The sequence below is a fragment of the Fomitopsis serialis genome (assembly GCF_022376445.1).
Source record: "Fomitopsis serialis strain Sig1Antser10 chromosome Unknown B0H18scaffold_30, whole genome shotgun sequence".
NCBI classification, from domain to species: domain Eukaryota; kingdom Fungi; phylum Basidiomycota; class Agaricomycetes; order Polyporales; family Fomitopsidaceae; genus Fomitopsis; species Fomitopsis serialis.
The window spans coordinates 83,427-111,087 of NW_025954990.1; the positions used below are offsets into that span (position 1 = coordinate 83,427).

At 55.0% G+C, this 27,661-nt stretch overlaps 10 protein-coding genes across 10 annotated transcripts; 4 read left to right on the plus strand and 6 right to left on the minus strand.

Moving 5' to 3' along the window:
- Positions 1 to 2,689: 2,689 nt before the first annotated feature.
- Positions 2,690 to 3,940, plus strand: B0H18DRAFT_1005167 (uncharacterized protein). The gene is made up of 4 exons (XM_048028546.1): positions 2,690 to 2,830; positions 2,976 to 3,044; positions 3,096 to 3,589; positions 3,647 to 3,940. Exons 1-3 carry the CDS (start codon positions 2,799 to 2,801, stop codon positions 3,553 to 3,555), a joined length of 561 nt encoding a protein of 186 aa, XP_047893770.1. The 5' UTR covers positions 2,690 to 2,798; the 3' UTR covers positions 3,556 to 3,589; positions 3,647 to 3,940.
- Positions 3,941 to 4,081: 141 nt separating this feature from the next.
- Positions 4,082 to 5,143, minus strand: B0H18DRAFT_1165511 (uncharacterized protein; the record flags this gene model as incomplete). Its single annotated transcript, XM_048035846.1, has 4 exons — positions 4,082 to 4,522; positions 4,576 to 4,589; positions 4,636 to 5,049; positions 5,103 to 5,143. 4 exons carry the CDS (start codon positions 5,141 to 5,143, stop codon positions 4,473 to 4,475), a joined length of 519 nt encoding a protein of 172 aa, XP_047893771.1. The 3' UTR covers positions 4,082 to 4,472.
- A 4,637-nt stretch (positions 5,144 to 9,780) lies between these two features.
- B0H18DRAFT_954607 (uncharacterized protein) lies at positions 9,781 to 11,510 on the minus strand (the record flags this gene model as incomplete). Its single annotated transcript, XM_048042280.1, has 7 exons — positions 9,781 to 9,969; positions 10,086 to 10,121; positions 10,282 to 10,312; positions 10,560 to 11,033; positions 11,103 to 11,155; positions 11,212 to 11,299; positions 11,353 to 11,510. 7 exons carry the CDS (start codon positions 11,508 to 11,510, stop codon positions 9,781 to 9,783), a joined length of 1,029 nt encoding a protein of 342 aa, XP_047893772.1.
- Positions 11,511 to 13,036: 1,526 nt separating this feature from the next.
- Positions 13,037 to 14,385, minus strand: B0H18DRAFT_876157 (NAD-P-binding protein; the record flags this gene model as incomplete). Its single annotated transcript, XM_048040476.1, has 6 exons — positions 13,037 to 13,241; positions 13,291 to 13,419; positions 13,478 to 13,878; positions 13,929 to 14,076; positions 14,163 to 14,203; positions 14,269 to 14,385. The coding sequence occupies 6 exons, from the start codon at positions 14,383 to 14,385 to the stop codon at positions 13,037 to 13,039; spliced, it is 1,041 nt and encodes a 346-aa protein (XP_047893773.1).
- Positions 14,386 to 14,825: 440 nt separating this feature from the next.
- Positions 14,826 to 17,922, minus strand: B0H18DRAFT_1005187 (ABC transporter transmembrane region 2-domain-containing protein). Its single transcript, XM_048028547.1, has 9 exons — positions 17,549 to 17,922; positions 17,146 to 17,481; positions 16,902 to 17,092; positions 16,627 to 16,854; positions 16,494 to 16,578; positions 15,785 to 16,437; positions 15,564 to 15,732; positions 15,458 to 15,509; positions 14,826 to 15,401 (listed from the first exon to the last, which is right to left on the minus strand). The coding sequence occupies exons 1-9, from the start codon at positions 17,798 to 17,800 to the stop codon at positions 15,103 to 15,105; spliced, it is 2,265 nt and encodes a 754-aa protein (XP_047893774.1). The 5' UTR covers positions 17,801 to 17,922; the 3' UTR covers positions 14,826 to 15,102.
- A 418-nt stretch (positions 17,923 to 18,340) lies between these two features.
- B0H18DRAFT_1005195 (uncharacterized protein) lies at positions 18,341 to 20,097 on the plus strand. Its single transcript, XM_048028548.1, has 2 exons — positions 18,341 to 18,709; positions 18,733 to 20,097. The coding sequence occupies exons 1-2, from the start codon at positions 18,345 to 18,347 to the stop codon at positions 19,985 to 19,987; spliced, it is 1,620 nt and encodes a 539-aa protein (XP_047893775.1). The 5' UTR covers positions 18,341 to 18,344; the 3' UTR covers positions 19,988 to 20,097.
- A 421-nt stretch (positions 20,098 to 20,518) lies between these two features.
- B0H18DRAFT_330569 (uncharacterized protein) lies at positions 20,519 to 21,335 on the minus strand. Its single transcript, XM_048037629.1, has 2 exons — positions 20,936 to 21,335; positions 20,519 to 20,878 (listed from the first exon to the last, which is right to left on the minus strand). Exons 1-2 carry the CDS (start codon positions 21,123 to 21,125, stop codon positions 20,664 to 20,666), a joined length of 405 nt encoding a protein of 134 aa, XP_047893776.1. The 5' UTR covers positions 21,126 to 21,335; the 3' UTR covers positions 20,519 to 20,663.
- On the plus strand, positions 21,114 to 24,305 carry B0H18DRAFT_1084937 (uncharacterized protein; the record flags this gene model as incomplete). Its single annotated transcript, XM_048031852.1, has 7 exons — positions 21,114 to 21,198; positions 21,268 to 21,874; positions 21,927 to 22,011; positions 22,068 to 22,442; positions 22,517 to 22,651; positions 22,688 to 22,750; positions 22,791 to 24,305. 7 exons carry the CDS (start codon positions 21,114 to 21,116, stop codon positions 24,303 to 24,305), a joined length of 2,865 nt encoding a protein of 954 aa, XP_047893777.1.
- Positions 24,306 to 24,837: 532 nt separating this feature from the next.
- B0H18DRAFT_1118780 (uncharacterized protein) lies at positions 24,838 to 26,073 on the minus strand (the record flags this gene model as incomplete). The annotated part of the gene is made up of 1 exon (XM_048033842.1): positions 24,838 to 26,073. One exon carries the CDS (start codon positions 26,071 to 26,073, stop codon positions 24,838 to 24,840), a length of 1,236 nt encoding a protein of 411 aa, XP_047893778.1.
- Positions 26,074 to 26,968: 895 nt separating this feature from the next.
- Positions 26,969 to 27,644, plus strand: B0H18DRAFT_1118781 (uncharacterized protein; the record flags this gene model as incomplete). Its single annotated transcript, XM_048033843.1, has 2 exons — positions 26,969 to 27,133; positions 27,195 to 27,644. The coding sequence occupies 2 exons, from the start codon at positions 26,969 to 26,971 to the stop codon at positions 27,642 to 27,644; spliced, it is 615 nt and encodes a 204-aa protein (XP_047893779.1).
- Between the last annotated feature and the right edge of the window lie 17 nt (positions 27,645 to 27,661).

The window sequence follows — 27,661 nt, forward strand, 5'->3', positions numbered from 1 at the left end:
GGATATGGAGGCGGAAACGTTGAGACCGAGTCGCAGCAGCCTGATACTGCATAATGATAACGGCTTGAGGCTTAGCAAGGTAGCAACACGACAGATCGATGCTTGACCACGCTAGCACATTGCCCCACAGCTCCCAAAACACTCGCGATTGCATTAGTTCTCAGCAGTGAATATAAGGAATGAGATCACTTACTAGAGAGTATGTCGATGACCAATATAATTCGGTTCCCGTACAGCGCTCAAGAACCGCACGACGTGATTTGATTGGTATGTAGCTGTGGCACTTCTTCGATGAATAGTGCATTGACTCTGCCATATCCAGTCGCAGGGTTCAGTATGTGGAGAAAAATGAAAGTAACGGGCAAAACACTGTACCCGTCATTCCAACCATGTTCTCTGTCCCCTGTATCGAGCTGGGATTATCTACTAAAGTAGAAGGATCACATTGACTGTAGGGGTAAGGAAGCATCCGTATGAGTGAGCAGCGTCAGTCTGCACGACGCGATTCGCCGGCTCGTCGTTGCGCCAATCTGCTGCGGCGTCGATGACTGTCAAGGCCGGCAGTCTACCTTGACAGAAGATCTAGACACAGTATTGACGACGTTCAGAGACATGGCGAATCAACTTGCCTGTGCATTGGCTGCGCTCTGATTGTATGACTTTAGGGATGTGATGATCAGCGTTAAACCGAGGACAACGCTTTGTGGGTTACTTACCCGACAACCTAGGCTGTGTCGTCCTAAGCCTCACGCCTCACTCTGGACTCACTCCTCGAGAAAATACAACTATCGCTGGCCTGAACGGAGCACAGTTACCAGTCGGCGCGGCCGTATGCTTGTTTCATTGTTCAGAGTGAACTTGGCTAGTAGTTTATCTGCAGATCGTTGTGGTGGCGCCGGATACAGATGATGGATTGACGAGACAACACTTACTACTAGTAGGGGAGCTCAAAATTAGAGTAAGCCTGCCTGTAAGCTCGTATCACAGCCTGTGATACGAGCTTACGCCGCAGCTTACGAGGCAGCTTTAAAGTGTGTAAGTGGTCCTCCAGCCTTGGAGTAAGTACCTAGCTCTTGATCAACAATTCTGATGTCACCCTGCCGTGGCCTGCAGCCTGGGAACCTAGAAGCGATGCCGCTCTTGAACGAAAGGTGCGTCCTGGGCTTGAAACAGACAGTAATCACTTCACAAGCGTTTTATGTTTGACTGCGACAAGACCGGATCATCACAAACAGAGTCCGGAAGTATGTCGTCGATACGATGTTGTCGGGGTGGTCGTTTGATGGGTGAAGATGAGCAAGACGCCACGTCTGAAGGTTGTATACATGGAAAGAACATTCAGGCCTGTATAAGATTACACTCATCATTTGAGAGAAGAAAAGAATGCTTGAACGCTGCTCGAGTCGGTTGAGGCTGAAGTGGAGGTGGTTGACAAATGGCCCTCGTAGGTCATGCATCATGATGTGATCTTGCGCGCGGGTCCTCGACCGCATCACATCTATCGACCTTCGGGTTGCTGACTTAGAGGACGACCAACAGCTCAGATGCAAGAATGAGTAGCAAAATCATGATAAGTAGGCAGATGAGAACGACAGCAAACGACGAACGTTAGCAGTACTCAGGCGCTTATCTAGATTCGGCAATAGCCGGTCTCCCCGCAAAACCTCCCAATCTGGGTCCCAGTCGGCCTATACTATGTAGCTAGTCCCTGCTGCTGCCACGACAGGATGATGCAGGATTGTTTGAGCAACGCTGGCCTCCCCATCTACTTGCCCAAGATACTGTCGAAGGAATCGCACGAGCTCGCCAAATCTTCTCAGATACTCGTGAAAAATGTACAATTGTCTCTTCAATCTGATGGCGAAGGAGTCGAGTATGGCGATCTTTTAAAGCTGTAAGTTTCGCCTGAAGCAAATGGACTGTACCTGTACGCTCCAAGACTCAACTGTGTTTTCCTCAACCAGGAAAGCATACTGCAATATGGGCGGACAATGCGCAGACGCCTGGACGGCTATGTTCCAAACGTTCACGCGTTCAAGCGTTCACGCGTTCAAGCGTTCACGCGTCACGTCTCACAGTCAAACGCTGCTTCATTGGGAGCCACGGCGACATTAAGTCTCGAATGGCTCGGTTCTCCCGATGCGGCTTCCGCAAGCGGAAGCTTAGAACGATTGAGATTGATATCGAACGTTCTGGCTCCGATATCGTGTGTAGTGCAGTGGCTATACATGAATGGGAAGCCCGCGGACGTCATGTCGTGCCGGGGAACCTGCGAAGGCGCTTCGTTTACATGTCCCGAGTCAAGTACCGACCTCCGCTAGCCTGCGGTCTTCGAGTCTCTACGCTGGCCTATGCAAGGTATGCAAGACAACTATTCAGGTCGAATGGCGGTGCTCCCAGCTTCCAGCTGGCATCCGTCGGCTGTGCGAATATTCTCTCTTCGCGGGCATTCGTTAGTGAAGTCTGTCCAGTTTCCTGGCCCGCGTCACGCTCAATGCTGCGGACTAACATGCAAGTTAAGGACAGCCACTGGGACCAAAGAAGTGCGCGCCCGCCGCGCCTTCTATTCTCACTGGGCAGTCGCGCCCAACGAGGCCATACGCTACTGGGCGAGTCAAACCCACGGAAGGGTCCTACTGAATGGGGTGACATGGGTTTCACCCCAAATTGATACAGAATATGCGCATTGTGACATGGCCTCATGGTAGTCTGGATATATACCCATGCGCCACCAGATGTCGTTCGTCCTTCCCTTTCCCCGGTCGGTCACACTCCTGTCGTCCTAGCTCACGTTCATTATGCCTCAAGATCGCGCCAACGCCTGCTTTTCACCCTCTCGTCCTGGCGGTGATACGAGAACCGTCCAACGAAGGGGCGACCCTCGTTATGCTCAGCGAAGTGTACAAGCCTTGGCATCACAGTACGTGTCCGGCGGTGCGATCTCATAGTCGATGTCGTCTAATTCAAAATATCAGTGCACCTGTCTACGGGGGTGCCGTGATCAACGATCGTTCCACTTTAGTTTCTGCCAGCGACGATGGATCGTGAGTGATCCTGTCCAGACGGTCCACGGTTATGGTATTGATGAGACGTAGGCCTCATTCCCAACGCAACTACAATCCTTCCAGCCGCTCTGCCCAGGTAGACCCGCTTACCAGCTTTCGCAGCGGTCATAACGCGCCAGATCCCTGTCACCCTGCGACAGCTCCGAATTTGAAACCTCCGCCCGGCGTGTTCACCGTCCCTTGCCGCTGGGGCCACTGCGGTATTTCCCTCGACGACGGTTCCGCAGGCGGCATGAAGCGACATCTTCACGGGTTCCATGAAGGCGACATGAAAAAGGGAATGCCGTGCGTATGCAAGTGGATGGCCGAAGACGGGACTCCCTGCCAAAAGCATTACGCCAATGAGGTCACGCTTACCAGGCACATCGCCACGGTTCATCTCAAGTCGTCTGCGGAGAACTGCCCGCACTGCGGGATGCATATGAGCCGGAAGGATGCGCTGAACAGGCACATCCAGGCGTCGTGCCGCGTGGCCAATCTCCCAGTGTAAATCGGATGTCGCCCCCGCCCCTTCTCCAAATGAAGTGAGCACGATATACGAGAGTATGGCTATCCTGTGCTAATCATGCCTCGACAATTAGCCTTTCCGTCGCGGTCGCCAGCGGGTCTGACGACCCAGCATGTTGAACAGCTTGGAACTGGCATTTCTTGTTTCGTAACGGTGGAGCTGTGCTTCACGCGCGTAGACGCGCCCTCCTTAATCCCGTTCTCATGGATATCGATGTTTGGAAACGATATAACCCATATTCAGTCACGATCTTGATGTGCTTGTATTGAACGACTCCTCGACGAATATATGAATATGTATGATCCGTACTAGCACTGCCCTGCTTTCGTACTGCCAGCAGCACGCTCAGTGACCGCTGAAGACACCACCTATTCATTGCACAGCCCTCCGAGGAAACCATTCTTCCCGTCTCGAGATGCTGCGAAGGTGAAGGCACTGAAGGCAATGCAATACAGACAGCACAGCATACTACACGGCGACCCGGACAGGTGCGATGTCCACTGGCACTGGGGTTCGCAGTACATGTCCCGGAACGAACGACATACCAGTGGTCCAAGGAAGACTATGACATCTCAAGCTGTGAGATGTGGACGACCTGCAGCCTTTCGCGCGCGACACACCAGCATGGCAATAGAACAAACTCCCGATCTGTCGGGGATAAATGTTGGGAACGTACAGTAAAAAGTGTCATAATGTACAGATGCAAGGCTACATAGGGTTCATAGAGGTATACAGCAAATTGTCGACGATTAAAAAGTGGGTATTGTGAAATGAATGTTGGGTGTACGATGTGGAGGGTAGGATAGGTCATCAAGCGATGTGAGATAGGAATAATTTAATGTATGGAAGTGCGTGCCGAGCCACGGCCGTTTGCGTGGTCTATGAGCATGCGAGAGTGATCATCGAGGGCTCCCTTGCGCAGCAGCCGTCTCCTGGACGAACTTGCGCGCTAGCATCCGGTGCTAGGAGGGTGTCTATTGGAGTTCAGCGAATGCCACCCACGTCTGCTCGAAAGACTACTCACATAGGCATGAAGCGGCCAAGCAACCTCAAGCCACGTACCCCTGCAAAACAGGGCAGTACTGCTCTTGGTGCCGCTTCAACGCGTCCTTCCGACTGAAGTTCTTGCGGCAGTACTGGCAGATCTTCCTGCCGTGCCCGAGGTGCACCGTCGAGATGTGTCTCCCGTGTGCGACGGCACTCCGGCACTCTGTCTGGCAGGTGCCCGCACCGTGACCCTCGTTCCACCGACACTCTGAGCTCCCCAGTGGCTGCCCAGAGGCGCTCCTCGGCGGCATGTCGGCGGCGTGGTACTGCTGAAGGTGACGTTTGATGCCCGGGCCGCTGACGTCGTCGAGCGGGACATTGCACTGTCCCCATCTGCAGAAGACGAGGGGCGGAGGAGCTACCGGCGCAGCGGGTTGATACCCCTGATAGGGATAGCTCGGGCCACCGTTGGCATCTCCTGCCACTCCACTGTGATGTCGGTCAGACGTGCCGCAACGACCCCGCGAATGCAGGATACGTACTAGTTGTAATATCCGTACTGTTGGAAGTTATACGCAGACATTGAACTGGTCGGAGCTGAGCGCGGTGCCGGAGAGAGAGATGAAGACGGAAAGGTGAATTAAAGGTCTAATATAAAGTATAGGGTGAAGAGAAACGAAAGAGAACAAGGGGGAAAACGACGGGAAGTCCCTCGTACAACGAAAGGGAGGAGGGGTTGGGCTCTAGAGCAAAGATGCGCCCGCTATATATGCATCTTCGAGCATCACGGGGTGGGTGGTCTGTGGTCCTCGCGCGCCATCGTAAAATTTTAAAACCTACGCTGCTCAGACGATAACGTAGTCAGCATATCTGATCTTACGGCCACACAATATCAATTACCTCGTGGAGGAGCACATGAGTGCGCAGATGGACCTAGAGAAGTGGTCAGAATACTAGCCTGCACAGCGAACCGGTCGTACGTCTGTGACGGGAAAGCACAACGTCATATTCCGATTTACTATGGTATTGACTCCGCGGCTCGAAGGCACGAAGCCCACATGGGATACTATATTCGACAAACCGCCCGAGGGTCTGCCGTCACTGCGACGGAGCGTGGATCACCGATGAGAACGTTGACCGTCAACAGAAGATATGAAGCGACTTTGAGTCCGGGTGCCTGCTTCGGTCCGTCTTCGCAAACGACTCGGCAGACATATCCAGGTCCAGAATTGCGCAATTGGCAGCTCGGACATAGAAGGCTAATTTCCGCAGCGATCCGCGCTCGATGAAGACTAATATTCCGCGGCTGCAGCTACGATTTGACGTTATCGTGGCCGAGATAGGAGGACCTCTGACATGGGAGCAGAAGGCAATGACAGCGAAGGCTAGTTAAGCCGCATCTGGGGACACATGATGTCGATAACTTTCCCATGCGCCGATGTTTCAATACCGCATGTGAGAGCGCCGCGGAGGGGCCTTTTTCTTTGAGATCGTGAAGAGGACCTGCCGACGAGGCGTATCCATCGCACATATATCTGCTGCATGAGCGGTCCTGGCGACCTACAGTGCGCCGAGGGTATGACGACACATGGGTACGATCCCAAAGGCGCAGCAATCAGTATCACTGGCGGCCATACACGATAAACCATACTGCAAGCAACCTCCGGTCCAATCTTTGAGACTCGAGTGAGCTTCGCGAACTGAGATGGAGGCCCAACGACTTTCCGTGCCCAGGATCGCCGCCTGTTATCGAATATGTCAAAACCGTTTGCAGTCGAGATGGAGAGCGTAGCACGAACCAGCGCCGTGACTTTTCATGAGGACTGTACGTAGACTACGCATATCAGGACCCAGGCTGTAGAGCTTGAAGGCACGCGCAAGTGAGGCGTAGCGGAATCGTACAAGCTAAAACATGCCACATTAGCCTGAACACACATACTTCTACCGCACCCTTCCCTCCTCGATAGACGCAGCACACTGCTTAGATGGAGGCAACCCTCGCCATGGCACTTGCTGCTTGAGGTTGTGAAACAAGTGGGATGCCTTCATAGCGGCGCAATTGTGTCCACGGGCGTACGTTTGACACGTGGCTTGGGGCGACTGCAGGCGACTGCCAACGGCTTGAAACTCGGAGGTTGTTTGCAATGCTAGCTATGACCACGCAAGCGTCGGACCTCTCTCTGTCCACCTAGAGAGTACCAACTTCCGCACGAAAGCACGTACGCAGTTAACTTCCAGTCGGACGAGCTCACCGGCACGAGCACTGCGCACGCTGTGATCGAGTGCTGCTTCAATCTTCTGTCTCCCACGATGACAGCGTGGATCATAGTCTAACTATGGACTTCGTGCGTCGGCGTTCGTCGTTGACCATGGCGAAGGGGAGTCCAGGCCCGGGGCGTGGATGGGGGAAATGTGGTCCTGGACAACGTGAATGCTGGAAGCAAACTGGAGCTGAGCCAGAGGCGCCCAATCCCATCAAAATCATGATCTTACATCAGATCTAATCTGAGAATGGGCTTAGTCCATGTCCCAGGCTTCCAGCACCGGGAACAGCACTTCCGAGTCGACTGTCGAACATGCAACGGAAACCACTCCTTGTGGAGAACCGTTTCGGAGCACATTTGGGATCCAAAAGATTGACGAAGATGTTATATTTTCGGTCGACGAATTTCCTTGTTTGGTAATTGTGGCGATGTTCGTCGAATATCCTTCGTATTTTCGGCATACCTTCGGACTTCAAACATACTCCGAAACGGTTCTCCAACCAGGAGCGTTGTTCATTGCATGTTCGACAACCAATTCCGAAGTATTGTTCCCGGTGCAGTGTCATTCGAATATTCCAGCCAAATTTCGTAGAATTGCTGACAGAATCCCGGACAGAAGCGCATCGCTATGCGTCTCACTGCCACTGCCACTCAGGGAAACGAAGTCCATTCTTGCAGAGTACATAGGAACCTGACAAAAACTGTATTTCAGTGCCTGCATATAAGTAGTCATTGAACGACAAAACGAGTTACATAAGGTAAATGAACGAAACAGAGGAGAGTCACGGATAAGCACTGTCCGATTCGCATTCCATGTCCAAACAAAAGACACCTTCATCGCACTGAGCGCCAGGTGTCCTCCGATGTCCTGCACAGCATCTCCGATGCTGTGTGTAGGAGGGGAAGCCCGTTCGCCGAATACCATTCCTCCTTCACTCCTGCGCAGGTTACGCATCGCCGCGGCAGCTACTTTGTTCATGCCGCGTCAGGGCGTCTCCTCTACTGAATTCCTTGTTACACCAACGACAGGTCTTCCTCCCATGCTTCAAATGGCACGACGAGATGTGCCGGGTCAGTGTGACAACAGTCTTGTACTCAAGACCGCAGGTCGTATGACCGTCCTCCGAAGTCCAGTGGCAGATCACCGTGGTTCCGAGGCTACCACTTGCTCCCTCAGGGCGGTTTTGATTGCGGCCGCTCTGAGACACCATCGCGTCTGTGTGATATTCTAGGAAGTGGCGCCTGATACCTCCGGCGCTGTGGTCATCAAGCATGATTGGGCATTGCTCCCAGCGGCACTGTTGGCAGCGAGGGAGGGAATGAGCGACGTCAACCTCGGCCACACCAGTCCTGCACAGGTGCGCGAATTCGACGTTAGGCCATTGCCCTGTCAGACAAGTCGCAAGAATTAGTTTCGGCAGCGGAAGACTGACAGAGTTGTAGCGGTTGAATCAGCCTCTGCGGCATCATACTGTGTCGTTATTGCCGACTAGACACATAGACCGCGCTTGAGCGCCCGAAGACAGCACGTATACGACCGACTCACCGGTCTTTGAATATGAAGATGACCAGAAGGCCGGGGTTGTACAACCGCCCTCGTCGCCCAATGACCGTCGTAAGCTCCGATTTGCAGTGATTCGTGTCTAGAGGGGTCGGTGCTGTGAGACTAGAACAGACTTGGCCCGCCTACATGCCAGGGACTTACATTCCACAGGATCTGACTCGCAGGGCATCTTGACGCTCACTACTGATTGTGCCCGCCATCGTTGGCAGGTGTCCAGACCGAGCAAGCGGGTACGGCTTTCCCGTACGAGCCACACGGCTCTGCCGCGACATTGAATGAGTGTCGGATTGGAAAATAATTTTGCGAGTGACGGGGGAGAGAAGGTACAAGGCTAGAAGAAAGGAAAGAATCGATAAGTAGCGGAGAGTACGCACATGGACCACATGATATATACATCATGTTGAGTAAAGTTCAACGAAGACTCTGTGTCAGCATGCGCACCGGAAGCACGCTGAGGTAATGAAATGGTGCACACTCTGTGAGCTTGTGTGTATAGTTGGAACTATTTGTGTCGTCTTCTTGACTCCGTCGCACATGCCACAAACAGTGTGCGAGCGGACCAGGGGTTTATCGCTATCACCACTGCCAACGGTTTTGATGGCCGCGACGATGTGAGCAGCGGACACACCATCACCCATTTTGGTGACTCCCATTACCTAGTCGTGCAGAGGATTTACTAGCCTTCCTCTCTCTTCGAGCTCAGCTAGTTTCTGTGGTCAGAACTAGGTTGGACACGGAAGCACATTGCCAATACGCAATGCAAGCCCAATCCGAGTGCAATATTAAGCACAGGGTAATGCGGTGGTTCGGAACCAAAGAGAAAGGTTTCTCCGTTAGGGCTCGGAGACATTCTACAGCAGTGTCCTTGAAGCGTGGTCCGGTGAAGGCGGAGATTTCCATCCAGAGTCGTCTATTGAACAGATTGTGTCGATCATGTTAATTATGTCGAAGAAGCATGGCAGTTGGGTGCCACTGTGGCGGAGAGCAGTAGTCGAAAGGCCACAACGCGCATAACTCGAGGCAGACACGTTCGCCGCCTCGTGTCCCCCTTTACATGGCAAGGCTTTCATTCCTTCCGGCGCTCAGAATGCAACACCCGATGAATCGATGCTTACCCCTGTCCTAGTTCGAAACCGCGTCCGGCACCACAGCGAATAGTACGAATATGACTTGCCTGACCCCTTCTGCGGAGAACGCTGCCTACGAAGATTCCGCGAGACATGAAACTTGAAGGGCGGTGCAATGTCATGACGTGCAGTGCTTTCCGGACAGTACATCTACCGACTTGATACGGGCGGTCAGAGCGATGCATGAGTTCACATAGGAAGCTCGGAGTCGGGGTTTTTCATGGTCGTTTCTCAGCGCAGAGATTGAGTGGCCCAGTGGACGTACTTAGTTGAATAAGACCCGGATGTGACTGTAGCTTGGTGCTGTACTGCCCCAGCGCCTTCCGGTAATAAGGCTGTTCGGGCTGAGTCCTTCGACGTTGTACTTCAAGATTCTGGCGGGGTGCATATAAGGTAGAGGAACCAGGCCAGGCCGAACGTTGTAGATTTTCAGGTCCAGCATACTTCGAGCGCACTGTCACGGTAGAAAGCGAGCCAGCGCCCATAAGAATGACTGACAGCCACAACCCCATCGTTGACTCGGCAATCTCCGTAGGCTCGCTCCTACTTATCGTAATCTACTTAACTTACTAGCACCAGTTTTCCGAAGTCTTCTGGGTGTAAATGCTACTCACTGCATGAATGATGCTCAAATCAACCTCGAGTCGCATACTAGCCATACAAACGCTATCATTACTAGTAGGTGCAATGACAGTGTACACGTGCGCCGCATTAGGCTACGGAAGCTACAGGTCGATCCATTGCGCGATAGCCCATACGATCGTACCCTAAAGGACGTATCACCACCACGAAGGAGTCTATACTATCGAGGAACATTATAAGCATAAATTAAGAAAGAGAGGACGGCGGGACAGGAATGTCATAAATCGTAAGCGAGCCAGTAGGTTCAGAAGGCTTGTTTCAAGTTCGCTGATTCTACAGCTTCAGCCAGAGGTCCGTGTTCAGATCAGCCCTTAGGCAGTACGACTCGATACTGCCGCGCTGCGCTGCCTACGATGCTGTCAGTGCTTTATAATAATTTTATACAGCATGGAGCTAGCATACCGTCTTGTTCGGCGCAGAGGGCCCGGGCCGCTACCCTGACCATTGGCAACAGATGGACCGCGACAGGTCACATTTTGGTGGCGCTTCAGAGCATCCTTCCTACTGAACTCCACCCCGCAAACCTCGCACGTCACTCGCCCGGCTCCCATGTGGTGAGACGATATGTGCCGTGCAAGCGTGCGGACCGTACGATAGACGTGCTCGCTGCGACAAGGTTGACCGTCCTTCAAGTTCCACTGACAGATCGAAGCGCATTCGCGGTTAAACTGTCTACCAGCGTTGACCGCGCCTCCGGATAGGATGTCCGTGTGGTACTCCAGCAAATGACGCGCTATCCCCCCGTTGCTGTGGTCGTCAAGCATGATTCTGCATTGACCCCAGAGGCAGGGACGGCGAGTTGCATCGCGCTGGGATGATGAAGCTACGTCGTGGGTCTGCGCGACCACCCCTGATCCGCTGATCTCAACGTGCGAGCTATAGCACAGGAATTCAGACCATGACTCGAATGAGACAGCGTTAAGCCTTCGAAGGCCGCCGACGTACCGTGCGCTAGTTGGGACAGTTATCGCGGGGTTTTTCCGATCAGCTTGCATCGTCTAGTGAACACGGGTCAATAGGTCATGCTCTGATAGCAAAAGTCAATTCGACAGACCAATCCCCATGAATAGTCGTGATCATAACTGGAAGGCGGTAGGGGCTGCCTTGGTATTACGTTGCCGTAGCCTGACAGAGGCTCGGTGCTACGGCTTTCAATGTCAATGATAGTCATATGAATGCCGATTTCCCGACTTACTATCCATATAAATTCGTCGGCCATGCATGATTTTGAAGCGGCGTGTAGGAGGACACGAGTCGGGCGCTTGGCTCCGAAACTCTGTATGGGAGCGAAGTGAGGGCATGATCGACGGGGACCTGGGGGATCTGTGACATCGAATAGAGGTTGAAGGACATGAGTGTCGTATAATAGGTGCAAATAAAGAGTGGCAGAAGAATAGAACGATTGACTTGTCTACCTGTACCGGCCGGAAAATCACCCCGCTATATAGGCAGCCTCTGTACCCAGTGGAAAGGGGCACACGAAAGCCACGTTGAAATTAGATTCGGCGAGCGGGTGAGCGCTTGAGCTACTGGTTGAGAACGGAACAGGCGTGTCTTCAGACCATCCGTCCTGACATGATCATGATGTCAACTGCGCCCGCCCACGTCAATCCTCCGACAGGTAGCGCACCCTCAGAGTCAATGCCTGAGATGTGACGCTGGGCAGCCACATGGACGGCAACAATATCACCTCACCGCAACTGATCTCTTATTGCAGCTAGCGACATACCAGCTACGGACAAGCCCGTGTCTAGTGTGGCTGTTGTCGTGCCCGATTTAGTTCTAGTGTGCAAGGGGAACAGCTCGATAGCCCACCTTGCAGCCAGCCGTGGGGGCTCAGGAGAGTTGGAACTGAGTAGATGCGCTTCGAAGCGCAGCATCTAGACCCCGAGGTCCACGACGATCTCTTCTTCACCCATTATGCGAGGCCGGCACAGTGCCAAATCTCTGCTATGATGATGGCTCCCAGCGGCGAACCATGGTCCTCCTTCGGAGTTGCAATTTTGTGACACGAATCCTTTACAATCGGAGTCAAGTAACAAGGTTCATAGGTTGACGAGCTCCCACGATGTGGACGCCTTCAAGCCCACCGCGCATAACGATGCGCTCTGTGCACCACACCGACCAGACCAGCCTCGCTCAAAGCTCGTTGCTGAGACTAGGTTGCCAGGGAGCCTGAGGGTGGTGGGACGAGGTATGACGGCCACGCCCCGAGGCCGCGGGACAGTGCCGATGACTCGTGGTTCTCAGGGTTCAGCCATTTTCGGGGACATTGTGGCTAGTAGTGCGTACTCGTGTGATACAGCAGAGATGGACCATCGTCCTCATCACCGTGACTTCGGAAATTTGATACGAACAGTCACCTGCAGATCTGAATTGAAAGCAACAAACAGAGTCAGCAAAATGCCCCACAAAGCGATCCGGGCATCTGGCACACCGACCTACTATTTCTCAGCTTCCGACCATGCTACTAGTCCAGGCGCGGCCGTGCCACAGCGCCCGGGCCACAGAAGCCACAGCTCGACGGCGCCTGTGGTCAGATGCATGCTTCTGAGCTGTCCAATAGAAAGCAGTGCAGTCCATAGACGGTTCGCGAACAGTGCACACACAGCCCGAGCTGAGGCCGCCGCTGCGGACCATAGCAAAATCTACGTGCTTTCCATGGCCCGTCAAGAGCGACCAGTGAACGGGTCTAGAGTGGATAACGTGGCGGAGTCACGGTGGGACAGATCTCGATAGAGTGAACAGCTCGCCAGACATGCGACGAAGGGTCGTCCTTACGCTGAGCAAGACCACCAGAGAAATACCAATATTCTCCAGGCACTCCATATCTCGCCGACCTCGTACCACCCATCGCATTTCTGTATCTCGGAGTGGCCCTATCTCTCCTCATCAGAAACCCTGACGAGCAGCTTACCAACCGTCTGCCCGCCAGTGAGGTCCTTCTGCGCCTGCTGCACGCCCTCGCCGGTAAGTGGGTACTCCTTGTGGATCTGCAATTTGAGCTTGCCCTCAGCGGCGAAGCGGAAGAGCTCCGAGCTGTACAGGCGTCCCTCTTCTGGCGTGAAGATGTAATTGCCCATACTGCGCGGCGAGTTAGTGGCGCGGTGGGCGTAGGAACAAGGGGACGCACGTGGGTCGGAGAAGCTTGAGGTTCTTCTCGACGAGCTTCAGGGGCGGGAACGGCGGGACGGCACCCGACGCGTTCCCGACAGAGACGAGGGTCCCCTTCCGGCGGAGTAGCTTGAAGTTGTCTTCGAAGCTACGGAGTCCGAGTTGCGCGTCAGATCCGTTCCCAAGAGAAAGCGATGAAGACTCACGTATCCTTCCCTACCCCGTCGAAGACAGCATGCACGCCCTCGCCCTTAGTGATCTCCAAGACGCGTTCCACCACATTCTCGTCCCGATAAAGGATGACATGGTCAGCGCCATAGCTCTTCGCGAGCTCCGCCTTCTCCTTGGTTGACGTCGTCCCGATCACGATGGCGCCGCGGTCCTTCAACAGCTGCGCGAACTGCAGGCCCAGTCCGCCTGCGATGGTGTGGACAAGTATGTAGTCCCCCCGCTGGACGTTGTACGCTTCCGTGATGAACGTCAGCGCAGTCAGACCTTGGACGAATAGACCCGCTGCCGTTCTGAGAGAGACAGACTCCGGGACGGGATAGACCTTGGCCCAAGGAATCGTGGCATATTCGGTGAAGGTACCGACGGGCCCAGCGTACTGCGTCTGACGTTAACGGCCCGCTCAGATTCTGACGATGCTACGCTCACAACGGCTACTTTCCCTCCGACCTTGAATCCTCGTTTCTTGAACTCCTCGTCATTCACGACGCTGGGATCTGATGGCAGCGCCGCGATGGTGCCTGCGCCCTCTGTGCCCTGCACGTACGGAAAGCGATCGATCTTGTACAGCCCCTTCCTGTTCGATCGTTGAGCGATCTCAATCTCCTTCGACAGAGCTGGGAGCACGCCATGTGCACACCGGCAGGCGGATTACGCACTAACCTGAAATACGTATCAATGAAGTTGACACCGCCATAGTGCACCTACATGCACCCACAGCGATCGAGATCAGACTCGGCTACGGACACGAGCTGGGAGAAAGACGTACCTTTACGAGCACATTACCGGGTGCATTCTCCGGAAATGGCAACGTGAGGTCCTCGATTACGTCGAAGTCGCCCGTCTTGTGGATACCAACGGCCTTGATTTGCGATGGGAAGGACATCTTGCGACCTGCGGAGGTTGAGAGAAAGCGAGAGATCTGTGCGAGTCTGGGAGAAGCTCTCAGGAAGTTGGTCATAGGAGGCCAGACGAGCACTTGGCCGTGTTGACTGAGTAGAAAGGCTTTATACTAGAGCCTTGCTGACTCAAATACTACTGGCAGTGGCTCGGGCTCAACTGAGTCGCGATCACGTCACCGCACGCAGCTTCGGCTGCCCCGTAAAGATATTCGCCATCTGTACCTTGCGAAATCCCGGCGATTGGCCGGCGAAACCTTGGCTGAGAGAGCGAGCAAAGGAGGCAGAGGATGTCGGACTGTCTGCTGGTCGAGAGCGACCCAGCAGCGGTACATACTGGCATGTGCCATTAACGTGTACAGAACAAGCGCCCATCTCTTGTGAGCTTCCGTTTGGCTTCCGTTGTCCCAGTCTGAGCAGATCCCTTGGTTCGACTCTTGTTTTGCATATCCTCCTGACGTCAACTGAAGCGTATAGCTCTACTTAATGTTCTCTTGTAAGTCATTTTGAGCAGAGCTTGAAAACTTCCTCAGAATCTCGACCGAGGGGAAAGCGCCCATGCCCAGAGATCATACCCTACAGCAGTATATAACTACATACATCTAAAGACCCTCCACGCAGCGCTAGTGTGGGTTCGTGTCGAACCTATACATACATCAACGGACTCGGATTCAACGGAGATCATCCACCCAGTACGGCCATGATCATTGTTCTTGCGCAGAAAGCATCTGGTTCAGCTCTTTCACGCGCGCCTCCCACTTCTCGACCTCCGCGATCTTGCCCTCGAGCGTGATCACCTCGCGGTCGATGCCCATGCGCTCCTCCGCCGTGCCTATGCGCGTCAGCTGCCATTTGCCTGTGCCGTCGCCCGCGAGCGTGAGCAGATGGGTGTGGTACCGCATGAGCGACGGGCGCAGGGATATGGTGATGAGCGTGATGCCGAGCGACTTTGCATGCTCGTACATCCGGCCTTCGACGTCGCTGGAGACGGCGCTCGTGCATTCTGCGGGCGGGATGGAGTCAACGAGACGCAGCGTCAGGACGTAGCATGTCACGTACCATCGAGGACAGCGAACTTGGGCATGTGATAGAAGACTCGCGCGAGACCCATCTGGGAGTATTCGCCGGATGAGAACCAAACTAAGAGCGTTGAACGCGAACTCACCCGTTGCTTCTCGCCGCCGCTCAACACATCGCGCCACTCCTTCCTTGTGAACCAGCCGCCCTCCCGGGCGGGCAGGTACGCCAGGTTCGCCGCAGCCAAGATGTCCATCAAGTCCTGCTCCGTCTTCCCCGACTCCAAGTACTCAGCATATGAGTGCGGATAGATGATTCTGTCTCAGACATCAGCAATGTGTCGACCACTGCAGAGTGATACCGACGCACTGGTCAAGCAGCGATCCAGTCACCATGTAAGCTCTCTGCGGTACGATGAACACGCCCTGCTTCCCCGCCGGCCGCTTCACTTCTCCATCGTTCTGGGCAGCCCACAGACCGGCGAGCACCCGTGCCACGGCAGTCTTGCCCACGCCATTGCTCCCAGTAATCATCAAATGCTCTCCCTGATGCAGCACTAGCGACAGGTCCTTCACGAGGATCCAGGACGACCCCGTCTTCTCTGGCACCCCGGCGATGACGGCGGGCGAAACAGTCGGCACGCCGACGTCAACGTTCGTGAGCTCGATGAAGTCCTGGTGCGCAGCGTCGGACGTGGGCGGGAGCGGGGGCAAGTTGTGCAGCGTCGAGAGGAGTGAGTACAGCCGCGTTGTGAGCCCAGCGAGTTCGAGAAGGTCTTTGTAGGCGTACATGACGCGCCCTCCCGCGTCAGCGAGGGAGAGAAGCAGACGACGCGAGGAGATGTAGGTCTCGGTGCGATTCGCGACCTCGTCATTGGGCCTGGAGACCGTCGGCACGCCTGCTTGCACGCCGACGTGTCGACGCCGCGTGAGGAACACGGGGATCGAAATCAGGCAGTACCCAGCGGCACTCCAGAGGTACTTGATCACGAAGTCCTCCGTCCATTCGTATGCAATGCGGATCTATGTACAACATGGTTTATTCAGATAGCGAGCAATATGCATGGACCACCACGAACCTTGTATATGGAGTTGACATGGCGAATTAGTCTCAAATACGCTCGCCACAGTATACTCCGTTCTCGGAGCCCACCGCCGTAGAAGCTGTCCAGCAGTTAGTCTTGTGGACTAGCACGGAGCGTAGACACGCACGCGATCTCCTCACTCTCCCTGTCGACGCGGCCCATGCCTGCGCGATACTCTCCCTCGAGCTGCGCCTCGACCGCAGCCAGTCGTCCAAAAGCAGGCGTCGCTGCGCGCAGAATCCTGGCCGTAACGTAGTAGTTCAATCCCAGGAGGAACGTCCCGCGGAAGCCGAGCGTCCGCGAGAGCTGCGAGGTGAAGAGGATGAGGTCTAGAGAAGGCTTCAAGACATTCCCGCTATCCGATGTCAGTCGGAAGGTGTGCGCGAGCGGCGACAGACGCACTAAATCCCGGTGAGAGAATCGCAGAACGCTGCAATGTCAGACGTGATGTATTGGTCGACATCGTCTAGCCCGCCTTCGAGCGCGGTGCGATAGTATCGCAGGTCTGGCGAGGATGACAGGTACACGTCGTCGGTGTACCGCGTCAACCGAGTCCTCAATCCCAATGAAAGCTTCGCTTGGAGGTGGCGAATCTGGAAGGCGCGCGTCAGCTTCGCGTTTGTTCTCGTTTCAGGGTACCACCTACCATGACATTCGTGTATGTGCTCGGCACTGCAAGCGCGAACCACAGCCCGAGCCCCTTCAAGAAGCCCTTTCCGTCTGCGCTGACCAGGTCACGCACTATCCGGCCATCGAGGCGCGCGACTGCGACGCTGAGCACGGTGCGGAAGACGAGGAAGAAGGTGTGTGCGAAGAGAATGATAGCCTCCTTCGAATGGTAGGTTGGGAAGGCGACACGGAGGATGGCGAGCAGTTGTCGCAGGAAGGACTTGTCCAGCCCTGGCTTGTGTGAGGCGGAAATGGGGCGAAACCTTCTGGCATTCGCAGCAATGACGGATTCGGTTGTAGAGCGGATGGGTATCTGTGAGAAAGCATGACCAACGCTGCGCTAGGTCGGCAGTCTAGGTTAGAGTGGAAGACCAACGGACCTGCTTGATGCGACCTTCGTGAGGTACGAGAAGTCGCGTCGTCCCATCGGCATCCTTCGTGTACACTTGCTGCAATGCCCGCGTCAGGTCCTCCTCGCTGACCTTCTGTTTTAATGTGGCTGCTGTCAGACTGCGCAATGCAGCTCTTGGGCCAGTAAGCAGGCGAGAACGGAGCAGAAGTAAGGAGATGAGCAGAAGCAAGCCTGGGCGTGGGAACCCCTTCGCGTCGACGAGGCGGTTCTTCATCGACATCTGGGCGAAGTGGCCGCAAGAATGTGTAGTTGAGTGTACAGACTCGCAGTGAATTACTAGGACGATGAGGAGGAGGAGGAAGAGGATGTGCTCAGACACATTAATAGTTGTAGCAATGAAGGTTAGCGCATGTGATTGTCCGACCGCATCTCGATCGATCAATTGACACCAATTGAGTCAAACCGACCTTTGAGTGTGGGAACGTATGCGGTTCGGCCTTGCTACGTGGTTGCGTCGTGGTACGCGGTACTTAGGTTCCTCTGCCACCACTGGGAACCTGATCAACGCAAAAAATCTACATATAGCCAGACTAGGTGTGGTATCTATCTGCTATGCGGATTTCGAAAATGGCTTATGACTTGCGTCAAAGTACCAGCGAGAGTTCACAACCAGTACCCTTGATTGCATTGTTCAAGTCCCGCCGACTACCGCGAAAATACAACGATATTGGTACGGCCTTTTGGTGTATCATCAAACACGAATTGTACCAACTTACGACATACAGGCTCAGCTACAGGAGGCGCGAGCGTCGGTAGCCTCCGAGATGGATACGATCCGCATACCGTCACCCCTTCCCGATGATGTCTGGCGGCACATTCCCACTGATGGCCCCATGGCTCTGCAGAAGTGGCTAGTCAAGGTTCATTTCTTCGTCAATCTGGCTGTACCAATCAACAGATTGCCTGATGAATTGCTCGCGGAGATCCTGCAAATCGTGCGATTTGACCGTCCTTCCGACTGGTCTTTCAGCACCGTGCTGCTGATCTGCCGCCATTGGTACTACATCGCGGTACCCTCTGCATGCCTATGGTCCGACATCACGATTGGCATGTCGCTTCCTCTCCTGCACACATACTTGCGCCGATCACGCGGGCGGGCCTTTCGCTTTCTACGCGAGCTACGCACACGGTATCCCAGGACGCCCTCCTCAGCGTACTCTCTCCGCATTTCGATCGAGTCACGGAGTTGCACACATTCAGCTCTCAGCCATACATCGAGCATCGCATGGAACAGCTGTCTTCTCTCACCATTGATGACGCGCTGCCACCGCACTTCACCCCTGGGCCTGAGGAGGAGGGGGCTACCGTGATCGCTATACGTGGCGATCGTTTCCCAAAACTGGAATCCCTGACACTACGCGAGATCGAACCCGTAGCGAACATCGTCGACGCACACTGTTTGACGTCGCTGACCTTAGACAGTCTGTGGCACGAGACGTGGAGCGAAGTTCTCAATCTACTCAAGGGCTGTCCGGTTCTGGAGTACCTGACTATGGTCTCCCTCGAAGCCGGATCAACGGCTGTCGCTGTAACGGATGACGTCCGTCGCAACCGTATCATCGAGATGCGGCGTCTTCGAGCACTCAGCTTCAGGGACTGCATCGAACGTGCGGGCATAGCATATCTGCTTGCACATCTCGCCCTGCCGTTCACGGCTGAGATTGCTATCGTCGTTAACTTGGATGAAGCAGACCGCGAGGAATTGATGGAAGACGTCGATTTATGGGACACATCATTCGCGGATGCCATTCCCGAAGACAAGACGTTCTTACCCGTGTTCTCTGCGATACAAACAGTCAAGACTACGATCAATGACGATCGCCTGACAGTACTGGCATTTACGCAGAAAGAGCGTGGGTCTGGCACGCCGTCGGTCACCTATTCCTGTGCCTTGGGAAACATGATAAACACAAAGCACATTCACAAAGAGATCATGCGCGACATGAGCATGGTGTTTTCTCCATCGCTGTCAATGACGGGGTTGCACATCCAGGTGAAGGGTCATGAAAATTATGATTGTTTCGTGACCACGGAGAATTGGAAAAGCCTCTATACCAAGTTCCCGCACATCGTAGATTTCTACGCGGGGGGGCCATCCTCCAGCTTCTTCGACGATTTCCTTCCCGACCTTGGCCCAAATCCGAACACGCCGCTGCCGTGGCCAAAACTGCAGCGGATTACATTCGAGAACACTGCAACGGAGGCGGAACCAGACGAGTCGAACAATATCATTGACTCCATTATCATCTCGATGCACAATCGTCGGGATGCTGCAGCTGCTGGCTCGGTGGAACGCTTGCAACATCTCCACCTAGAATTCCCGAGGATGCAGGATCGGAACCTGTACAAACGTACGAGAACATTGCAGAGGGTAACAGATCTGCTCACACGCAGTCCGGACTGGTAAATTGTAGTGTTGGGACAGCGATGAGACGAAGGTACGGCAGCGTTTATGTCACATGTAGCACTAAGCACTTACGCCGGTACCGTTATTAAGGTACTCTGCGGGCAACTACCTCTGGCCAGCTGTCGGTATTACATTGTCTTGCACACGCGTAACATGGCAAATCGGACCCCTTTTGCCAGTTTTGGAGTGCGTGCCCTGTATGTCGAAGGAAGAAGAACACCGTTCCTCTTACTGACAACGCTGAGCGCTGAACGTTGAACTTGAACTGGTAATGCAGACAAGTTTGCACACTGTCCTACACCCGCAACACGAGAACATAGCCAAATTCAGCCCGCTAGACTCAATTTCATACATCTTGAGCACGCCCTTGGGTATTGCAAGACCGTATGGAGGGCGAGGTCATGCTGTCTGTACGCTTGCAAATGAGCCACTGGTTTAGCCCGCTGAAACCCATCTTACGATATTCCTGAAGTGCAGAGCAGGTAAGTAGCTCTTCTGAGTGCGTCTGGAAGCATGATAGTAAGGCGGGATGCAGCGACATCATGCAAGATTTTCTGTGCGTAGCAATGGTACGCGCAACAAGAGATTCGGACGTTTGCATTACTTGTTCAGCGTCTGTACTGAGCAGATCCTCCTCCTTGCGTCGGGAATTGACATATTTGGAAAGACTGCGCCCTCACGTGCCCTCATACCGCTCTTTCCTACCGCTCCCCAAGCTCGGGCCTTCCCACATTAACTCTTGCTCCCTCCCAATCACTACCGTCTGAACCTCTATATAACCAACATTAACAACCACTTTATAGCTAATTCTTGACCTACCTGCTCCATATTCACTGTCCGTTGAGTCGAGCTGGGGCGGGCGAGAGCGGTGCCATTCCTCGCGACTTCGATCTGACTCAGTACGTCTGCATCAATCATCTTGGTCAACGAGTCGCAGAAAACACTCACTGGGACGGTCACCACGGACTGGTCTGGTACGGCCTACAAGCTCGTGAACATTTCCCTCTGGTCCGCACATGTCCGCCGCTGTGTCGTCGCCTGCCCTACTACTAGCCCACTGCCTCGCCGTCCCGGAATCGGAAGCCCAGAGGACAACCTCGAGGAGAAGCATCCGGTAGTGCGGCTGATGCTGGCCCATCCATCGGGGAGCGTCCTAGGAGACAGAGGCGGCCCGCTGGAGAGAACGGAGATGGAGCGGCGCAGCAAGCTGGGTCTGTCCGTGGTGAGGGCATAAACGTTCACATGGCGGTGCAGACAGTCCTGCACACTCTAACCCGGAGGTCGTCCGCCACGACGTCGTCGTCGACCTAACAAAGACGGGCACAACGGGCAGCCTGGAACACCGCGCGTAGCGGAAACCGCTACCCCCTCGTCTGGCATCATCTCCGACAAGCCATCAGGGGCCTCTTCAGGGAAGAAGCCGAATCATCGCGGGGCCAAATTCAAGGGCTCCCTCTCCGAGGCTACGTCTAGCAGTGCAGTCAAGTCTGCTTCAGATGCCAAACCTTCCGAGAAGTATCGTCTCGCCGTTCCGCAAGGCGACGACCTGACGTCGAGGATGATCTACGAACTCTCTACTCCGCCCTTCCCCGACTGTCTCATTTGCTTCGCTCCCATCCACCCTGCACAGCCGACATGGTCGTGCTCGCCGTCCAATCCCATTTCGACAGTTCCAGACGATGACGCGAGCGCCTCCGAGACCCGACGCGCAGGGGAGACCGCGCAGTGTTGCTGGACGACGTTCCATCTGAAGTGCATCCGGTCATGGGCGGCAAAGAGCGTCAAAGACGTCGTCGAGGCGTGGCGGGCTCGAGGAGAGGAGCGGGAGGGTAACTGGCGATGCCCAGGCTGCCAGTCCAAGAGGGTGCCGGTGCCGAGCAGTTACTGGTGCGTGCAGACACGCTTGTATGCGCGCATATATGCTTATACGCTTATGCAGGTGCTTCTGCGGATCGATGCCAGAGCCCAAGCCGTCACGTCTGGCGACTCCGCATTCGTGCTCGAACCCATGCTCACGACCCCGCGTTTGCGGCCACGCTGCCCCCTCTTCTGTCATCCTGGCCCTTGCCCGCCCTGCCAGGTCACGACGTCGCTCCCCTGCCACTGCGAGAAGGAGACAATGTTGTTCCGGTGCTCCAGTCTGGCACCGAGTAGGGCGTCGAACAGGGCGTCTGCTGAGCTGTCGTGCGGAAAACGGTGTGGACGCAAGCTGAAGTGCGGTAACCATGAATGCGAGGACGTCTGTCACCCCGGGCCATGCGAAGCGTGCAAGGTGCGCGACCTGGTCCGATGCTACTGCGGACGCGAGGAGAAGGAGGTCCCTTGTGGTGACGGCGAGGAAAAGCAGTGTGTCCTCGCTGCAGGAGAGCAAGAGACCAGATGGGTCGGTCGATACCAATGCAGCCATCCCTGCGACCGACCGTTTGACTGCGGTATCCACCGCTGCTCTAACCATGTCACCCGCCCTCGCCGACTCCTGCACCATGCCCCCGCTCTCCTGCTGTCGTTACGCAATGCCCGTGCGGCAAGCACTCGCTCGATCCGTCCTCAGCGATCCACTTCCCGCCTAGAACGAGGCTGCCCCGCACGGCGTGCACGGACCTGATACCGACCTGCGAGTCGATATGCATGAAGCCGCTCGAAGGGTGTGAGCATGCATGCGCGGTGCGATGTCACACTGGGCCTTGTCCGCCGTGTAAGATCATGCGCGTCCGGCCTTGTCGCTGTGGCTCGACCACACGAGACATCCCCTGCTTGAAGCTCGTTCATCCGAAATGGCGGGACAGAAATCCTCTGCAGCAAGCCATGTGGCGCTCTGCGTGCCTGTGGACGGCATCAGTGCAACCGCTTATGTTGTCCGTTGGCGAGTGTGGCAGGCGCGGCGAAGGGAAAGGGGAAAGCGAAGAAACACGGGGACATGCAGATTCTTGACGAGGCTGGCTGGCACGAATGCGATCTTCCCTGCGGAAAGTTACTCGCGTGTGGGAATCACCATTGCGAGCTACGAGACCATCGTGGCGCGTGTCCGTCCTGTCTGCGGAGCTCGTTTGAAGAGATGACTTGCAATTGTGGTCGTACGGTCCTCGAGCCTCCCATCCCGTGCGGGACACGGATTAACTGTTACTATCCGTGCGCCCGCCCGCCGCTGCCCTGCGGACACCCGAAGGCCCAGCACGCATGCCACGAAGACCCGACGCCGTGTCCACCATGTCCGTTCCTCGCTAGTAAGCTTTGTGCCTGCGGCAAGAAGACAGTAGACAACGTCCGATGCTCGCAGGAGAAGGTGTCGTGCGGTACGCCCTGCGGAAAGTTGTTGTCGTGCGGGTTCCACCACTGCGAGCGGCTCTGCCACGGCGACGAGTGCGGACCGTGCAATTCGACGTGTGGGAAGCCTAGGAAACTCTGTTTGCCTGCGTTGCATCCGTGTACCCATCCATGCCACGCACCCGCCGCCTGCGACGAGAGCGATCCCTGTCGCTCTATTGTTCACATCTCTTGTCCATGTGGCCGTATTCGCCAGCCCGTCGCCTGTGGAAGGAGCACGAGCAATCCGGGCGGGCGGGAGGGCTCGCAGTTGCTCAAGTGCTCCCCCGAGTGTCTTGTAGCGAAGCGTAATGCACGGTTAGCCGAGGCATTAGGGATCAATCCCGACAAGACGGGTCCCGCGAAGGAAGTCGTATACGGTGACGAGCTGCTCGCCATCGCGCGGCGCGAGCCCAAGTTCTGCCAGATGGTTGAGAGGAGCTTTGCGGAATTCCTCAGCTCGGAGAAGAAGAGTCAGGTGTTGGCTCACATGCCGGAGCCGAGGCGAAAGTTCGTGCAGGCGCTCGCGGGCATGTACCGTATGGACAGTCAGGTCGTCGACCAGGAACCGAACCGTAGCGTGCAGATTATTCGGAGGATCGATTCTCGTATCCCGACGCCTCTACTGTCGGGTGCGGTTGCTGCTCCAACCTCGGCTACCACGCCTGCGCACAACCTAGGCAAGCTTGCCGATCTACGCAACCCCGGTTCGGGCCTGCAGCCTCTAAATAGACCAAAGGCCGTTCCTACTCCTGCATCAACGCCGGCCCCGGCCTGGACGGCAGGTGCAGGCAGCGCTTCTGCGGGAGGGTGGAGAGCAGTTGTCGCGGGTCAAAGTTCGCAGCAGCGCCGACCTGCGACTGCGTGGGGTTCACCCACGAGCAGTACGTCGCGGCCGCCTTCGCGCCCGTCGATGCCTGCGACACCACCGAGAGCGTCGCCGACGCCCTCCGTCCCCGCAACGGTCACTCAGCCTACGGCGGATGTCCCTGATGATTGGGAAGACGACGCTTGAGCAATCTTGGACTGCACGTGCGTCTTTCGTAGAAATAGAATCGCATGGACTGTAAGAGTAGAAGAACTGACCCGTGAATTGTCAAATGAAACCGAAGTACCATCAGAGCGGAAAAGGAGATGTGTTCGCTGGAGGGTTTCCGTTGTGTGCGACATCAGGTCCTCTTTCGCTGGAGTGACACTGACACTGACAGTACTACACAGGTGTCATGCGCTTTAACTGAACGCCAACCGGTGTAAGTTAACGTGGGTCTTTCTCAATCGAGCAGCGAAGTGGTCACTGTTTACGACGACAGCAAAAGTCCGCCTGTCGTAACGTATCGACACGAAAGGCGATATGTAAAGTGGTGCCAAATCGTACTTCTAATGTCCTTAGTTTATGAGTACTAATCATCGACCGTGTTGTCTCTCTCCTGCCACGTACCCAGAGACTCGGACTCAGAGGGCAATGTCCACCATGTGGCCAACAACTCACTTCGCCAGTTCTGGGTCGCCTGGCTCGTCCATCTACGGAGCGTCTGCGACGCCTGGTCCTACCCGGCAATTGGTACACCGTTATCCAACACTATTCGCTCTCCGCGAACGGTGTATACGAGCTTTGCTGTTACGCGCCGCAACTGTCCCAGGTACGTCTCTAGACGCGGCGGCGCCTCTGGAAACACCAGGGTGAGACGACGCAAGCATTTCCCTGAGGCAGCATCTCGGCGATTGCATAACGAGGTAGTGATGGATTGTATAAGGACCTCCGACTCCACTGGATCCTCTTTCGTCGATGTGTTCGCGAATTTGATCAGCTTCAGCTTCGGCCACGGCAGCGGGGAAGGCTGCACTGGTAGATCGGGGCCCAAGTCGCGTAGGAAGTCGGCGAAAAAGCTGATGGATGGACCGCCAGCGTAGAGGTATTCAAGTCGAGGGAATGCGGTGTATAAGCTCTTCCAGCTCTCGGTCGCTGAGCCCCCACCGTAGTCATCATGAGCCTCCACATGGATGTGCAGCGTTTTCAGCGACGTGGACAACGCTGTGCACAGCTCGAGCATGATTTGTTTCTGAATAGATTTTGGGTTGAACTGGCTTCCCACTAGGTTACACGATGCGGTGATCGAATAGGTGTCAGCCGAAGGCACTTTCGACGTCGATGCCCCTAGGTCTAGGCACTTATGGCTGAGTACAATTTGCATACTCCGGATGTCAGAGAAAACGGACGAGGATGTCTTGTCCTCGGGAAACATGTGCGCGAACACTGTTTCCCCTGAACCGCCAGGCTCGTCGTCGATGTCTCCTGCGTTCATGTATGTGGAAACGTTGATCCTAGCAGTGCGAGGAAGGGCGAAGTATGCGAGGAGACTTAACATGCCCCTAGGTTCGCAAAAGTCTTTGAGTGTGAGGGTTCGGAGGTGCCGCATTTCCACGATATGATGGCTAGCACCATCATCTATAGCAGTTGATTCTGCTTCGAGGGAGGCCAGTTTGAGATACTCCAGAGCTGGACAGCTCCTGAGTAAGTCGAATAGTTCATCCCACGTATCGTGTAACAGGGCTTGCAACTTGAGCGACGTCAAGGAATGACCGTTGACTATCCTTGCTACGGGTCCGATGTCGCGGAGCGTCAGGAAGTTCAGCTTTGGGAAATGATCGCAGTGTATGGTGACAATGTTATGTGACGGCGGAGTCGCATGGTTTTGCGGCAGGGGGGAGCGGTCATCGATGATCAGCGAAGACAACAGTTCCATGCGATGTTCGATATAGGTCTGAGAGCTGGTCGTAGACATGCGTGTGACTCGGTTGAGATGCGGAGAGAGCACTCAAGGAAGGCTGCCCCAAGAACAGCGCTGGTCGGGAACCGCGTGGAAAGCGACAGGGTAGCCCCGCGCGATCGACGCAAGTATGTCTTGACAAGTGGGAGCGACATTTTGTGCGACAGACGGGTCCATAATGTTGACGAGGAGACCGCGGTGCAGTACCAGTGGCGGCAGGTCAACAACACGGTGGCGAACGACCAGTCGGGAGGGCACGAGCTAATGCGCACAAGGCGCAATATCTCGGCCAGCAATTCAGTAGGCAGCCTGTTAATCGGAACAGACTGGTTCGCGAAGAAATTGACCTTCATGAACCATCTTTGCAGAGCCATGGAGTCATGATTGGGGATGTGTCGCAACGTGACATCGTTGGGAAGAGGCGACGGTATGCGGACCATTCTGTCTCGGAGCCATCGTATTGTCACCGTGTAACAAGAGCTGTGTGGGGTTTAGCGTAAGCCATCCGGTTTGCGTGCCCAATTCATTACATTCACCTAATTTGACAGGACTCGGAGGAGCTGAGTAAATCTGGCACACCAACGATTACTTGTCATGGTTAGAATTTTTTGATGGTACGCTGATACATACCGCACTCTAACTGCACAGGTTTGTAGATGTCGTGGATCAGACACTATACTGTAGTTGCACGACAGAGTTCACGCGCGGGCGCCAGTGTCACGGTGGATCTGCGCCAGCGCATCTACGGCGGGCGCTTAAGGTCAGCCAGCGCGGCAGTGGCCCGGAATATTGTCCTCAGGCTACTCAAATACTCACCGTGAGCTACGTATACCTCACTCCTACTAATATTCTGAAATATAACACGTACTCGCCCGGCATCTATCACGATTTACAAAGTTGACGACAAGCCATGGCGGCAATCATGAACAGCACACTAAACAGTGTCGAACTCGACTCGGACGACAACAACGTTACTGGCATTGCCTCAGCTATGACCGAGCTGCAGTTGGATGCAAGTGAGCCAGAGCACCCTGCAGAAATGCAGGTAGAACACTCGGGCCTCGTGCCGTCGGCAGTGAGTGAATGGTTTCTGCAGCTTCAGTATAATATTAATCGTTACCCGAATTTCCGTGAAGAGAGTGCAGCGTATAGTCGATAGATATCGGCCGATGAAGAAGCTTCCAGAGACCCTGGTACCAGGACCATATCGCAGACCATTCAAGCTATACTTTGGCTGGGAGAGCGGTCTCGACACGCCGCTGAACTATTTACGGCGAACACAAACCGTCGCGTGGGTCCCGGAGTATAATCGCGAGTTCATAGGCGGCCAGGAATGGTTTCGTTACGGCGATGTAACAGACGAGCAACTTCAGGATGCCAACTACAAGAAGGTCCTGCGATCTTGGTCGTGGTTTGACTTCCCCCAACAGCTCCAGACGCGGTACAAGATCGACCTGGAGGAGGTACCCGTTGTCTCACAAAGCAACAATGAAGTGGTGGCGCTCTGGTCGAATTACACGGAGAAGACGCGACGCCGGGAGATTAAGCGGCAGGCAGCGGTGGGTTTGAAGCAACTGATCAAGTAGTTGAGTGAAAATTTGAG

Bases quoted from the DNA above. Each gene is read 5' to 3' on its own strand.
- B0H18DRAFT_1005167 (XM_048028546.1), top strand. From the start codon at position 2,799: ATGCCTCAAGATCGCGCCAACGCCTGCTTTTC. The intron at 2,831-2,975 runs ACCCTCTCGTCC...TCAAAATATCAG, and splicing joins CGCGCCAACGCCTGCTTTTC to TGCACCTGTCTACGGGGGTG. The intron at 3,045-3,095 runs GTGAGTGATCCT...GATGAGACGTAG, and splicing joins TCTGCCAGCGACGATGGATC to GCCTCATTCCCAACGCAACT.
- B0H18DRAFT_1005187 (XM_048028547.1), bottom strand. From the start codon at position 17,800: ATGTCGATGAAGAACCGCCTCGTCGACGCGAAGGGGTTCCCACGCCCA. The intron at 15,733-15,784 runs GTGCGTCGGTAT...TGTCTGAGACAG, and splicing joins ACTGGATCGCTGCTTGACCA to AATCATCTATCCGCACTCAT. The intron at 15,402-15,457 runs GTACGTGACATG...TCCCGCCCGCAG, and splicing joins CAAGTTCGCTGTCCTCGATG to AATGCACGAGCGCCGTCTCC.
- B0H18DRAFT_1005195 (XM_048028548.1), top strand. From the start codon at position 18,345: ATGGATACGATCCGCATACCGTCACCCCTTCCCGATGATGTCTGGCGG.
- B0H18DRAFT_330569 (XM_048037629.1), bottom strand. From the start codon at position 21,125: ATGGGCCAGCATCAGCCGCACTACCGGATGCTTCTCCTCGAGGTTGTC. The intron at 20,879-20,935 runs GTGAGTGTTTTC...GTACTGAGTCAG, and splicing joins AGTCCGTGGTGACCGTCCCA to ATCGAAGTCGCGAGGAATGG.